Source organism: Eurypyga helias, unplaced genomic scaffold (genome assembly GCF_000690775.1).
Source record: "Eurypyga helias isolate BGI_N326 unplaced genomic scaffold, ASM69077v1 scaffold19192, whole genome shotgun sequence".
NCBI classification, from domain to species: domain Eukaryota; kingdom Metazoa; phylum Chordata; class Aves; order Eurypygiformes; family Eurypygidae; genus Eurypyga; species Eurypyga helias.
This window is the reverse complement of record NW_010234320.1, coordinates 13776-27724: the sequence shown is the minus strand read 5'-3', so window position 1 is coordinate 27724 and position 13949 is coordinate 13776. Positions and strand designations below refer to the sequence as shown.

The 13949-nt window shown below is 39.5% G+C and overlaps 1 protein-coding gene across 1 annotated transcript in view; it reads right to left on the bottom strand.

The window, feature by feature from the left end:
- Window positions 1-1920: 1920 nt before the first annotated feature.
- The window catches only part of LOC104505708 (EF-hand domain-containing family member C2-like), a gene marked incomplete at its 3' end in the record, with an annotated part of 17746 nt that continues 5717 nt past the window's right edge, over window positions 1921-13949 (bottom strand). The window contains exons 3-6 of the mRNA XM_010146392.1: window positions 7160-7383; window positions 4089-4340; window positions 2385-2495; window positions 1921-2059 (exon numbers count right to left, since the gene is read on the bottom strand). Coding sequence (XP_010144694.1) covers window positions 1921-2059; window positions 2385-2495; window positions 4089-4340; window positions 7160-7383 — 726 coding nt within the window. The remainder of the gene's footprint in view (window positions 2060-2384; window positions 2496-4088; window positions 4341-7159; window positions 7384-13949) is intronic.

Here is a 13949-nt window from a genome sequence, read left to right as displayed (position 1 = left end):
ACATCTCTGTGTTTTGTGTTAAGGAGTCAGAGAAACTGGAGAGGATACTGAGAAAAAAACAGAAAAATTAGCACAGATATAAAAGAATGGACTATGGAGAAAGACTGAAACCTTTCCCCTAGCGGCAAATGGCCCTGAAGAGGGGTGGGGATGGTAAGATGGTGTATTGGAATAATGTTCAAATATGTACAAGGTCTTATGTTCAAATATGTACATCCTCTTATAAAAAGGGGATACTGAGCAGTTGTTCTCCACATCCAACAAAGGTAAAACAAGAAAGTTACTCTCTCAGTTTACATAAACTAGCTTCAGAGTAGCTATTAAGCAGCCTTTCTAACTGTGAGGCTAGGACAAGATACCTCAGAAGACAAAGAAATCTCTCCTACTGGAGGATGCTGATAAAAGGCTATAGAAACATCAGTCAGTGACAATCCGTGTGTACACACTATCCTACCTCAGAGCAATGGCAATGGCCTGGATCACCTACGGTCCCAATTTTCCAGAATTCTGCACATCAGCAACTTCTGACTTCTCCTAACTTGCAAACTACCTAACTTAAACATCCAGAGGTGTAACCAGTAATTACTGGTTATTACAGTAATTAATTACAGCATTATAGAAGGGAAAAAACCTCTGCGTTTGTGTAACACTTAGTTCCATTGCTCGGTTGATAGAGAATGGTCACCTGCATTTCATTTATTGCCTGCTGTGAGTAAGAAATCCCCATTCGCTGTTCCAGGATATTTTGCTCAAGCAGAGGATATTGCTGCCAAACAGCGGCAGTGGTCTTGGCTGAAGAAATTCTCAGGGCAGAACCCCGTGGTTTGTCTCTCTGGAGTTAGACTTACTATGATTATAGATAATACTATGGTTATTAAATATGGCTTCCTCACACACCAGCTAGTATAAGAAAAGATTTATTTTGGTACAGACATGCCAAGCTATTATTAAAAAAGTCCTAGTGAGACATGTTTTGCCAATTAAAAAATCTTGTGCTTTAATGGCAGCGCTATATCATTTAATTCCCCCAGTGCAGCAGACAAGCTTTGATCCACACACTACACTCTGATCACAAGTCACGCTGAAAAAAAAACCAAACCAGTCTACTCAGGTGTTTTGTTTCACAGTGTCAAAGAAAGGCCACAGTAGGATTCTTCCAACCATCTCTGAACAGCCAGACGCTTAGCTATATTTACTGAATGGCTAAACTGCCAGAAATTAACTAAGTCGTTTTTGCAGGAAGATGTCCATAACAGAACCATTAGCAAGTCTTGAGGGAGGAAATTCGAAGACAGATAAACGAAAGCCCCTATTGTTATAGATTTCCAAAATGCTTTTCCATTATGGACATAGTTGCTGAATGTTTCCAGAATTCAGTGCTGAAACTTCACAAGTTACACACCCTAATGGTCCAGAATACAGAAAACTGCATTATAAAAACCAATAATGCAACAGACTTCTACTGTCGTGTCAGAAAATCTTATTATGTGAGAATTCTGACATCCATATAAAATGAAACATAGTATAATGGGGAATAATTGAGCTCGTTCTACTTACCCAGTCACTACATGCTCTTTATTATTTTCTGACTGCAAACACAGCTATTGGAATGGGAGGGGGATGGAGAGAAGAAGAAATGGCAGCCTATCCATATGACTGTTTTGGCATTCTAGCTTTAAAATAGAGGCAGTTAGGAACAGAACAAGTACGTTACGTGTTAGTTTTCAATGGAGCAACATGTAAGAAAGCCCTTCTGGATCACCTGCAAAATTACTGCCTTGCTGTTAACAGCCTACAACAGACTGTTAGTGCTAAAGGTTTTAATGAACATGTTTTGTCAGTAATAAAAGTCGAAGACAGAGCTGTCAAACTCAGAAGCAGGAAAATGCTCATAAAGAAAGGATAATTATCACTACTTACTGATTCCGTACTTTGTCCTGTAATATTCTTTAGTGAATTCATCACAATCACAGAGTGTTATCTTCCTTCCCCAAACATTAATTACTTCCCCTATTTTCAGGTCACTCTCTCTGTAAAAATCCTGATGCACTGCTCCTGTCTAATAAAAGAGGGAACATTTATACAGCAACTTTATAATTTTCAGAATCTCACAACCTTTCTTAAAATCTAGGTCAGTTAGTGTGTGTGATTTAAAATATAACCTTCATAGTCCATTTGCAAGTATTTTTCACCCCATGCTAAGCTACCTCACTTTCACAAATGTGGAATTTACATACAGTAAAACCCAGTAGTCTTCACCTGAGCTATTCTCCAGTGGCAACACAATTTTATAAATAACTCCACTGTCGAGGATAACAGCCACAGAAATTACAAAAACTACCATAAAGACATTCAACAGCTGGAGGCATTCTATAATTGCTGACCTTACGATTGTCCAGAATGTAACGGCCTCTGTTTCCTACTACCTTTCCAAACACGTTGAGAACAGTTCGACTGGTGATTGCGCCCGGCTGATACAGCCCAGTGGGAGCATACTGCAAGAAAAGAGATCAGCTCTTAGGAAAAAATACAGTGAACAGAGAAGAAAGACAACTCAGTTACCTTAGAACTAGGAGGATTTTTTTACAGCCTTACTGTTAATGTAGTATTTTCTTGGGAGAATTTTTAGTAAATTCTAAGGTAAAATTACACTACCAAACCTAAAAGGCAGTGTATATGTCAAAAGCCAGTATCTATGCCAGAAGCAGCATTCAGAATCTTACTGTGTATCCAAGAGCAAAGTCTCCTTTTTTCTTGGAAACAAAAAGAAAGCAAAGGTTAGCACATCCAAAGTAGCATATCCTTGTCAACATCTGCTCTCAAGGCCATTATTCAGATTGGTAATAATTATAAAAACATGCAGAAGAAGCACTCAGGGCTGGTCCCACTGCACTAACCACTGCACAAATACAGGAGATTCAAGTAAGAATGATGCTACTGGTGAAACTGTTAGTATTTTTGTTTCTATTTTAAATTTCAAAATTACCATAGTAATTTATCCCAGTAACATCAAACATAATACACAAACAGATTACATGTTTTTAAATTACGAACAAACTGCTGATGCAGGGCAACCACAGTCGGTTATTTTGTTGGACCACCTTCCCTGACACCCCAACTTATCTCCTCTGCTGTCCTTCTTAAAATTTCCACTGCATTCAGAGGAGGAAGCCAGCCCTTAAAACTGCAACATGCACTTCAGTGGAAGTGCTCTGTTAACACAGAGCCACTGCTAAATCAGCACCTCAGAACATAGGATGCACAGGAACGAAAAGTACAACATTTTGCTCTTAGGTTTTTACCCTCTCATGTACACCTATGGCATCACAAATAGATTACCAGTAGTAGAAGGAAAGGAGGGAAAAGATTCCCCACTATTTTACTCCATCTGTGGGTTGATGTCATTCTATCCTCAGGATCTGGCTGGAGCGATACAGAAATACCTCCAGCCTGTTAATTTTATGATTAGAATAAGTTCAGTGGACTCAAACCCCTTGAAGATTTCTCTGAGAGGAGCCTTCTCAAATAAGCCACTGATTAATGCCTGACAAAGCCTATTCATGGATTCCTAGAGATTTTAACTAGCTTTGTGTAAGGTCCCAAATCTAGTAACTCAATTTTAAGAAATCACTCTAGATTCACTACAAAAATATAACATCATGGAATACTAAAACCGGACTTTTCTAAAGGTTCAAAATATAAGTCACGTAGATCAAATCTGAATTCCCCTCTATTCTACATTGGTTTATCTATCAATCAGTCTTCTAGACTTCCATTGCTGAGAGCTTTATTAATACATTTAACTTAATACACAAAGATGGGAGAAAGGAAAGCATAGAATATCTTTCTGCCTAAATTCTCTCTCCTTCTAATTTAAGCACAACAAGCCTAAACTTATTTTTTTCCATCACTTATTAAGTTATTATATGAATATGTGTGGAAAACATAAATCATACAATTATGATTAATACTCTGATAACATTTTCTAAATATCATAACAACCCTAATACAGGATTTTCAAAACAAGACATTTAATATTTCTTACTTAGCAGAAGAATTTGAAATAAGATGAAATTTTCATTCCTCACCTTTGGAAGCTTATCTCTTTTGAGGAAAAGTGGAACAGCGTCCCGGCCTGAGTTTATTGGTATAATTTCTTTTATATCAATAGTATCATCAGACAAATAATAGTGCAGAACAAGTTCCCGCGGGTCATGAAACATGGACTCTGGGTCATCCCACACACAGAAAAAACGTAGAACATGTCTGTCATGCTCCAAAAATTGTTTCAGAGTGTCAATGCGCTCATAAGGGCGCAATGGCTTCATACTATCCAGAATCTGCAGATAGAGGAGAAATTAAAAGGAACACCTTTTTAATTATTTGCCCTTACTCTAATCCTAGAACATGCTTTTAGGATTTTCAAATAACACCACACAATGACAATACATGAAACACTATTTAAGCCATTACCAAATAACAATTTACAGGGTTGCTGTGCCCTCAGAAAATCTATTAAAATAATTTTGGCTTTTGATCCTTGTTTTTCTTGCAATAAGGTCCTTCATGTCAGAGAATCATTAAATTATTTATAGTACAGATCACATTTTCAACAAATTGCCAATGGTAATCAGGTGACTACAACTTCCTGCCTGATTTACTTCCTTGAAAATTATTTGTTATAGATGATGTGGTATAAAGAATTAATTCTTTCTTTCCCCTTCAGTGTTTTCTTTCTTTTAGCTTTAAAACATAGCTAAATAACTTTTGATACATGTCATGCAGTTGGCCTGTACTGGGTATGTATGTTCCCTTCTCGATATACGCTCATAGGTCTGAAAAGGAATAGCACATTTCCTGTTAAAGACATATTCCAGCTGATCTGATCTATGACAACACGTGATCGACAGTCAAGGTTTCCACAAAACCAGTAGCATTGTGTTAAATCGGATCTCAGGATGATGATCCAATCCGAGGACTGCATTTACATACTGTCACTTACAGTCACATATATAAACGGCGACCTGACCAGGGTGTTTCTCCTAAGTCAAAATCCATCACGTCCAGTGTGGGTTAAAGGGGCAAGACAGTCCTTCTAATCTACAGAATTCTACAAAATTACTTGCAAAGGAGAATGGTGACAGACATCAATGCGACAACGCAAGCTGAGCTGTCTGAACAGAACGAGCTGTTGACTATGGGCAGTTCATATCCTTGTCTAAGTTTCTATTTATCCACTGATACATCTTCTGGCATGAAAATCTGAGAGGGAACAGGCCCATTCTTTGAGAGCATCAAATCATAAAATAAGGAGATCAGACCAAATTTTGCCTGCCAATGAATGCCCTTGCTGATCTGCAGCACTCTGTCCATTTCAGGCATCATCATGTTCATACTTCTGATATTTACCATCCCATCACTGTCTTTCCTCCTTCCTGATACTTGAAGATGCAATGAGCCACGAAATACAGCCACAGAACCAAGTAACATCATCGTCCATGGGACATCATCTCCAGCAACAGAGAAATATGAATCTAAGGGTCTTGCTACATTTTTCATTGGTCTCATTTTCTATCTCATCATATTCCTTCCTTTCCTTTGTACCTTCAGTTTCTGTCCTCCCACACTATTAGAAGTCTGGTGCAAACCGATTTAATTTTGCTCAAAGCAGTCCAGAGCAATCCACCCTTAATAAATAAAAAAAATTAACTTCCAAAAATTAGCCACAGCGAAGTGAGAGTATAAAGCAGCCAGAATTTCCTACAACACTCTCCTGTAATTTCTCAATAACTGAGAATATTAAGACATAGATTTCAGCGATTTTTGGTCTTCTGATGCTCCTACTCCTCAAACATCTTATCCTCTCTCCATTCTCTTTAGACACATATATGTACAATACTTGAATGTTTTTCTTGTTGTTTTTACAAAAAAAAAAAAATCTAAGCAGGTTATGCGATACCACATACAATGTTGACAAAGTCTGCCAATATCAAGATGATTCAGCATGAGTTAACACACATCTGGTACCTACAAGGACTGAGCAAGGGAAAAGCAGCCCTTGGCCAGCCTGAGTCTGCACTACCCAGAACCAGGAGACGTATAACAAATACTGCTTTACGCTGGGTGACGGCAAAAAGCCTGAAAGCATGAATGAAGTGAAACCAACATGTTGACCTGAGAGTGCCTCAAAGACATGTAAGTGGTCCTACACATCTCAGTCATAGTTCCCTTCTGGTTTTGCTGCTGAGAGCCTCAGTGATTTTCTCAATAGGAGGATTAAGTTGAATGCCACAGACACGTGGAGCATTTGTTGCTTTCAGAGTAGTAGGCTGGATCTACCACAACAGGCTGAATATCCTGGGCCAGTTGTCCTAACAGAGTCAGGTCAAGAAAAAATTACAATGCCACCTGCACTCACACAAGTGAAAAGAAGTGAAAGACACTGTCATTGTCTCCTACAGAAAGCACCACTCCCGCTTCTATTCCCAGAGAAAAGATGAATGCACGTGGCACCTAGGAGCTGCAAGTGAGAATTCTGGAGGAGGTGTGTTTGCGTTACCATATACTCATAGAAGAGGGAACTGTGTTCAAATAAAACCTCCCAAGTCTTAAAACTGCCAACCGCTGGGTTCTGTGTGGCAACAGAATTTGCTTTACACATGCAAACAGCTGTTAATAACATGCAGGGTAGAGATGAAGGACGACATGTGAATAGACCAAGTGAGCCTGCAGGAAGCCACGGATGTGCTTGAACCACAATTCCAGTCAGATCTTCCTTTAAACACTTTAAAAGTGTTTATTATCATTAAATTATCTCAAGCAAAATCATAAGTAAAACATAGAAGTCCCTTTTTCTTTTCCTTTTCACTTTAATATGGAAAGGTTTATTTTATTTTTACCAGTTAATTTTGTCCTGTTTCAAAAGGTGTGTGAACACATCAGGAAAAATCGGTTCTATTCAGGACTTCACTGTGTTAATACAATGAGCCGTATAATAAAATTTTAAAAGCAAGTTTTCCCTTGTGATTCATTATGCTGAAATAGTTAACTTTACGTACTTTCTATTTGGTATTAGACACATATTTTATATAATGCATATTATTAATAGCAATGGCACTTTTATTAAAATCAAGTTTTCACTATTACTGCCTCATCTGACCTTTTGCCGCTCCTTGGTGTACGGGTCATCTGGACGAGCCGCAGGAGGATTTAATCTAACTCCCATCTTCCTCAGGAAATTTTTTGTAAACTGGTCACAGTCTATAATCTTGTATCTTTGGGCATAAAGGATTACTTCTACATTGATATTGAAATCATCTATAGTATAGAACTGATCTTCACGAGGAGGTGGAAGTGGAATCCGATGCCGTCGAACAATAGTTCCTGTAAAAGAATCAGAACAAGTTCAGAGAGTGAATACCCTTTGCCCCAAGGATCGCTTTACAGACTTGCTAATTTTCTATGCTGATACAACCAAAACAGATGAAGCCATATGGGAGAAACAGAATTATCCTTGGCTCAGCAAAAGAACTATTAGGTAAGAGGATCCTTTTTATCAACAACAATACTTCACACTGATCGTCTTCTAGAACCTCAAGTTCTAGTAATTGACTTAAATTAATAAGAAAATTGCCAACTTCTGGAGCAAACAGGACAGCACTGGAATAAAGCTCCATTTGTTGCTGCAAATGTTAACAAGATAGTAATTTTTCAACAAGAATGGCAAAGACACTGTTCTCATTAAGGTAAGAGATGTCTTTTTCACTTTTTCGGAGAAGCAAAGCAGTACTCATCAGTATCATTAATTTTTCTTCAGAAAAAACCCACACAGTAAGTTGTGCAAAAAAACCCCCATGTAGCAGGGGTGTATGGGAAGGACTAGATTTGTCCATGCTCTGCAGGGTAAGGAGAGACATACATAGCTAAGGTTAGGAAAAAAACCCCTGTCCTACCAAGGAAAGAACTGTGATCTATGAAGCATGGAAGCAAGTGCATTCAACTGAGCTTCCTAAAGGAGTCAACTGAAAGTGAAGACAACTGGAATGAGTAGGGCTACAGTAGAGAAATGTAAATATGGATCCATCTCTGACGTTACCGAGCCCAGAACTCATAAACCATAGTCTAACAGCAACAGCATCCAAAAGAGAAAGGAAGGGAAAATAAAAATAACAAAGAAAAAAGCAAGACATTTTAACTTTGTTACAGTTAGTACACGCTTAAGTTTTCTTCTTGACAGTCTTTAAATTGAAGGGCTGTTATTCTGGGAGCACTGTATTGGTTTACATTTATCACATTAAAAGAGAAGAAATCTGAAGGATCTGGTCAATCAGCTTAGAACTCACAAATACATTGATGAATTGGGTAATGCTTCAAAAGTATTCAGTGCTGAGGATTAAAAGACCATCTCTCAGGTAAAAAGGCTGAGAGAGCTGGGCCTGCTCAGCCTGGAGCAGTGATGGCTCAGGGGGGGATCTTAATGTTTATAAATACCTGATGGGAGGGAATGAAGCAGATGGAGCCAGGTTCGTCTCTGTGGTGCCCACTGACAGGACAAGAGGTAATGGGCACAAATAAAAGATACGAAATTCCATCTGAACACGAGAAAACACTTTTTTTACTGTGAGGGTGATGAAACACTTGAACAGGCTGTCCAAAAAGGTTGTAGAGTCTCCACCTTGGGAGATACTTAAGACCAACTGGACACGGCCCTGGGCCGCTTGCTTTAGCTGATCCTGCTTTGAGCAGGGAGGTTGGACTAGACAATCTTAAGATATCCCTTACAACCTCGACAATTCTGTGATAGCAAAAGTATTTTAGAAACAACATGTAAGCTACAGCCTTAGTGGCTTAAACATATAGGTAACACATACATTAAAGAAAGGTGTGCAGCTGCATGTGTGACGAGCTATGATTTATTTTGTGTGAAGTTAGAGTGCACCAAGAACAGCACATTGGCAAAGCTGGGACTAAACGCTTTTTTCCAGCATTGTGAGAGAACAAAAAGAACAACAGTGGAAGTTTTGCCACATCAATATCTCAGTATAGTTGAGTGAAAATACCCTGCAGAGAATAAAAAGATGGTCCAGTCTTCAACTTCAGGCTCTTTGCTGTGCTTACCAAACCAGACACCTCTGTAACACCAGCTTTATAACGTTGATACTCACTGGTTAAGACCAGACAGAAACCACCAACTCATGCTATTATAGTAATTCCTTGCCATCATAGGTTCCCAACAACTTGAAAATTACAGTAATTATAAAAGGTGCAACTTTAAGACAACAACAGTAAACACAAAAATTTCAAAACTAAAAATAGTACCAACCTACGACTGCAATAACAGTTTACTAGACACAATTATCTAACAGGTCTGTCTCATTATCTCCCACTACAGAGCTGGATCTCTTTCCAGTGCCCTTCAGCTGTGTATCTGGTAGTGCTTCCCACTGAGTTCCGTTTGATGATTTTCCAGCACTGCTATCTTGTTTTGGGGGACTGGAGAGAGACAGGATGAAGTGAGGCAAAGGAGGAGGGAGAAAAATAGTGCTGTGTGGTTTTGTTTGGTGTTTGCATGGCCTTATTTCTGAGTTAGTCCATGGACTTTCTTCATTGTTTATGTTATTTCCCTAGGGACTAATCTGTATGAAATACCTTCCACTATTGCATTATCCTAGTTGTTTGTTAAATTGTAACTCCTACAATGAAAGAATGCTTAATTTTTCAGGGGAATAAAGCAACAAAGCAGATTTACTTTACGTTCCCATTAAAATAATTATCTAAGACCCGTTCAGGATCCTGATGCTTCACATGTACCGAATCCAACATTCTGGTTACTGACCTTGGACTGTAAAATAAATCTGAACTTCTATTTGCTTAAACATACTTATATACATATTAAAAATGTATCATCATGAGAATATTTGTTAGAAAACATGGTATTTAGCACATTTTAACATGATGCAAAACTGCATCACAACACCATTAGTAAAACCACAAACTTTAAAATGCTACCGGATTTTGGCTAATCCTTGGATCACTCCTACAAAAATAAACAGATAATGTGCTATGCCAGAACAGTCCTCTGCATAAATGCAAATTCTGTTGAATCACCAATTTTGTGAAAATATAATGGTTGACAATTTTCTAATATGATGTATTTTCTGAGGATATATTCACCTCAGGACTGGTGAATAAGCTTTCAGATAGTTCTTCACATCACTTTTCAATGTATAATACACATGCCTGTTTTGCTCTGAGGGGTAAGAGTTTACTTCCTAATGGAAAATTCCTCATAAAGATAATATCTGTAGCAATCCTTTGCTTTTATTAGGTATCACTGTGTGTGATCTACACTGGCAGAGGACACATTTTACATTGTTGAATTTGAAATTTAATAAAACCTGATCAGCTGAGGTTAGGTCTCAGTACTTTTTAAATTGTCCTTGGTTCTGGAAAATAACTACATTTTTACTTCTAAAAATTCGCTACAAGTTGGCATAGGAGGATCTGGGCATGCACAACACTCAGGCTGCTCGAGATGGATGGCTGTTCCTGATGTTTCTTTTGTCTTTTGCCAGTTTATCGAGCAGGCTATCCTACTGCACCAACAAGCATTATTTTAAATATTTGCATTTGGCCAGGCATTTGTGCTCTTGTAAAGGCAGTTGGGGTGTTGCATTTCACTGACAGTGGTGGTGGCATCAAGTTCCCACACCACAATTTGTAGCATTTCTTCTTTTTTCTCAAGGCTTCTGATTATTTGGCAACTACAATGGCAGCTTACAGAGACCTTAATAGTAGCAAAGGCCTTTTGACTATGGGGCAGCTTATGAAACTGGGCAGCAAATTATTTGGTCTCCATGGCTACACTGCTCTGCAGAAGAAATAAAGTGGTATCAAGAGTTTCCTCAGCACAGCTTTCTGACTCCCTCTGCACTACTCGAGTGAACCAGAGAGAGGAGAGGAATGGCTAACACCTGCACTTCGTACGCTCTTTGACTGCTTGCACAGAAAGAAGTGACTGTTAGTATTCCTGCAACACAGAATGTTCACCCCAACAAACAAAGGGGCTTCTTATGTTAACTTACTCAGAACGTAGCAAGGTCATGATGTGGCCACCATCAAGTATGGAAAAATCACAATTATGTCAAGGCCTCAGGGGAGATATTAAACTCTTAGATAATCGTTTATATTGGAGGAGCTGACTGCAACTTCACTTTCCCGCTTGTACTTTCCTTTTCAGCCAGCCAGCCTTGGGAACCCAGCCAGCAGGCAGCTCCACTCTCTTTTTCAGCTGGCCGACCTTGGGGAAACCAGCCAGCTGCTTCACTCTGCTCTGGCTTGCAGGGCCTGGATTGAACTGGAAGCTAGAGTCAACCCCATGGGACATAAATGACCTTTTGATAAGACAGTATCAGCCAGCCATAGTCCTGTTAACTGGGAAGTAGATCTACAAAACACTTGCACTACCATATCTAGCCTGGCTCTCTGTGGGAGAATTTCTTTTTGCATGGGAAGAATAATCAGCATTCTGGCTCTGGAAGAACACAGCAGAGTTTGTTATGTGGTCGAGTTTACTGTCCTTCTCTTCACTCTGTACTCCCTTATCTTTAGTTTTTGTGCACTGTGACTGTCCTGGTATTTTTTGTTTTGGTTTCTCAAGTTCAGGTTGGCCTCTGCATTCCTTTGTGTTTTGCACTGAATTTCTCTGTCTGTATAGACTTCTTCTAATACTTCTAATATTTTCCAAAGTTCAAACTATAGCAAGGCAGTTTCCAAAATGAAATTAAGTTTAAATTTCAGTTATTTGGTAGCAACCTTTTCTGTCCAAATTCATGTCCAAGTACTGCAGCCAATTCCACAATACACTTTTTTAAGTCACCAAAATCCATTTCTCACTGATCATTTACTGTGTGGCTCGGAGATTTTGATGAATGGTAAAAGCACATTTTCTGGCTTGCTTTGTTTCCTGAAGCCAATTTGTTTTAGTTTTGTAAAATCGTAATAGAAGTTAGAAATCATTCTATGACAGCTGTCCCTTCACCAAATCTTTCTGCAGTCCATAAGCCTCTCCAAGTTGTTTTTTCCTGCAAATCCCCAAGTGCTACCCACAGTGCAGAGCAGAGTGGGAAACAGTTACATTTCTGTGACCCCACTGTGCCTAGGAACGCCCATTCAGACCATCAAGCTCTCATTTGTGGCTTACGGCACAAGCACCGGTAACCTCGTGGCCTCAAGGCACCAACCAGCCAAGCTAAGAAGATCTATCTTTGATCTACCTTACCATCTGCCTTTGATCTACCCTCACTGCTGTATCTGCTCAGCAAGACAACTCCTGAGAACAGCCACTTGAGCTGTCTACTTTACATCTTTTCTGCCGGGGTTAACATCCAGGTTAAGCTCACCACCACCTTCCGCCTTCAACAGGTCAATTCCACTTTTTGCCACCACAGCTTTTTGCGTTTCTCCTTTACACAACACCTTTCCTGCCACTGCAACTCTCCAACTGCTCACACAGCCTGAAACCATCCTGCTCCTGGTGTCCCCACAGTTCCTTCTTCACCCCCGTCCCCACACCTGCGCCCTTTTGCTCAGTGCAGTTTGCCTTTCACCCAGCCAAGCTCTCCTGCGGCTGAATTCTCCTCTGCAAACCACTTTTAATAACTGGAACGTACTTCAGCAGACATGCAGAGGATGGCATTATGGTTAAGTTCAGCTCCTCATCCTGTTAATGACCTTTTCTGCATGATCGTGGGCAAGATTTTCATTCCTTTATGCTTCAGCTTACTGGTTTCACAGTGCAGAGAGTTACGCTTCTGTTGTTCTCAGGCTTACAAATTCCCAGGCAGGACAGGGACTTTGAATAATATAAAACCAACAGCTAATGGTTTGGGATTTCTTTTTGAGAAACATTGATTTTGCAGATATTCAACAACAAATATTTAGTGCCTTTAACATAACAGCTTTGTGGTTGTTCTTCAGCTACAGAGCATGAAGTCACCGCCCAAGTGCAAGTGAGTAAAAAATCCTCTGATAGACATCTCCACCACCTTTTTACTCCTACACCATACTAATTTCTAGAGCAGTAAGTATTATTTAAGCAGATGTTTATGATTAAGTATAGGCCCCAGATATTTTCAGCAACTGTGAAGCCTAAACACATACCAAATAGTCCTGGGGCCTTTCAATTTACAGTAGCTTTTCCTTCCTAAACACAACAAATATACAGAGCTTCCTTACCAGCCTATGTACCAGGAACAAATAAATTAATTGCATTTTTGAGATCCTGGAACATTTCTTCTTAATCCATCAGTTTCATACATTCTGTATACTCATTTATCCCTCACAAAATACTCACACAAAGCTGCAGAGACCTTGAAAACATCCTTGCATGGAAGACCGAGAGAATTCTTGTTTCTCTCTAACACCGCTGAGTTAATTTTAGATCCAGTACCAAAGGTGACTCCAAAAGCATTAACATAAGATAAAATCAAGGAAATAGGGAGAAATTGGAGCCTTTCTGTCACCACAGGATCATGACTACACTGCCAGGAACACCAGGCCTGAAGGGGCAGCCTGCACAACCCATACTATAAGGACAGTGAAAATGACTCATTATTATAGCTATATTCAAAGGAATCAGCTGTGAATTTGCTTTATCCTGCTCTAATGAACCTGGCTTCCACCTTCCCTCTCAAAGACGTCGCCTCTGCCACTCAGGTTAACTGTACTTCCTGTGACAGTGGTCATGAGTTCTAAGCCAAAAAATTCAGAAACAGCCACTCCCTTGACACGCAAGTCAAGGAAAACCTAAACCTGTCCATGTCTCTGGCCTCATGCATATGAGTGCAGGGAGGGGATAAATAACTTGTAAGTTCCCAAGAAAAGAGACGCAACATGCTTTTGTTCAGATCTTGAAAAAGCACTTGCCCAGGTAGGAGTAGGACAAGGTT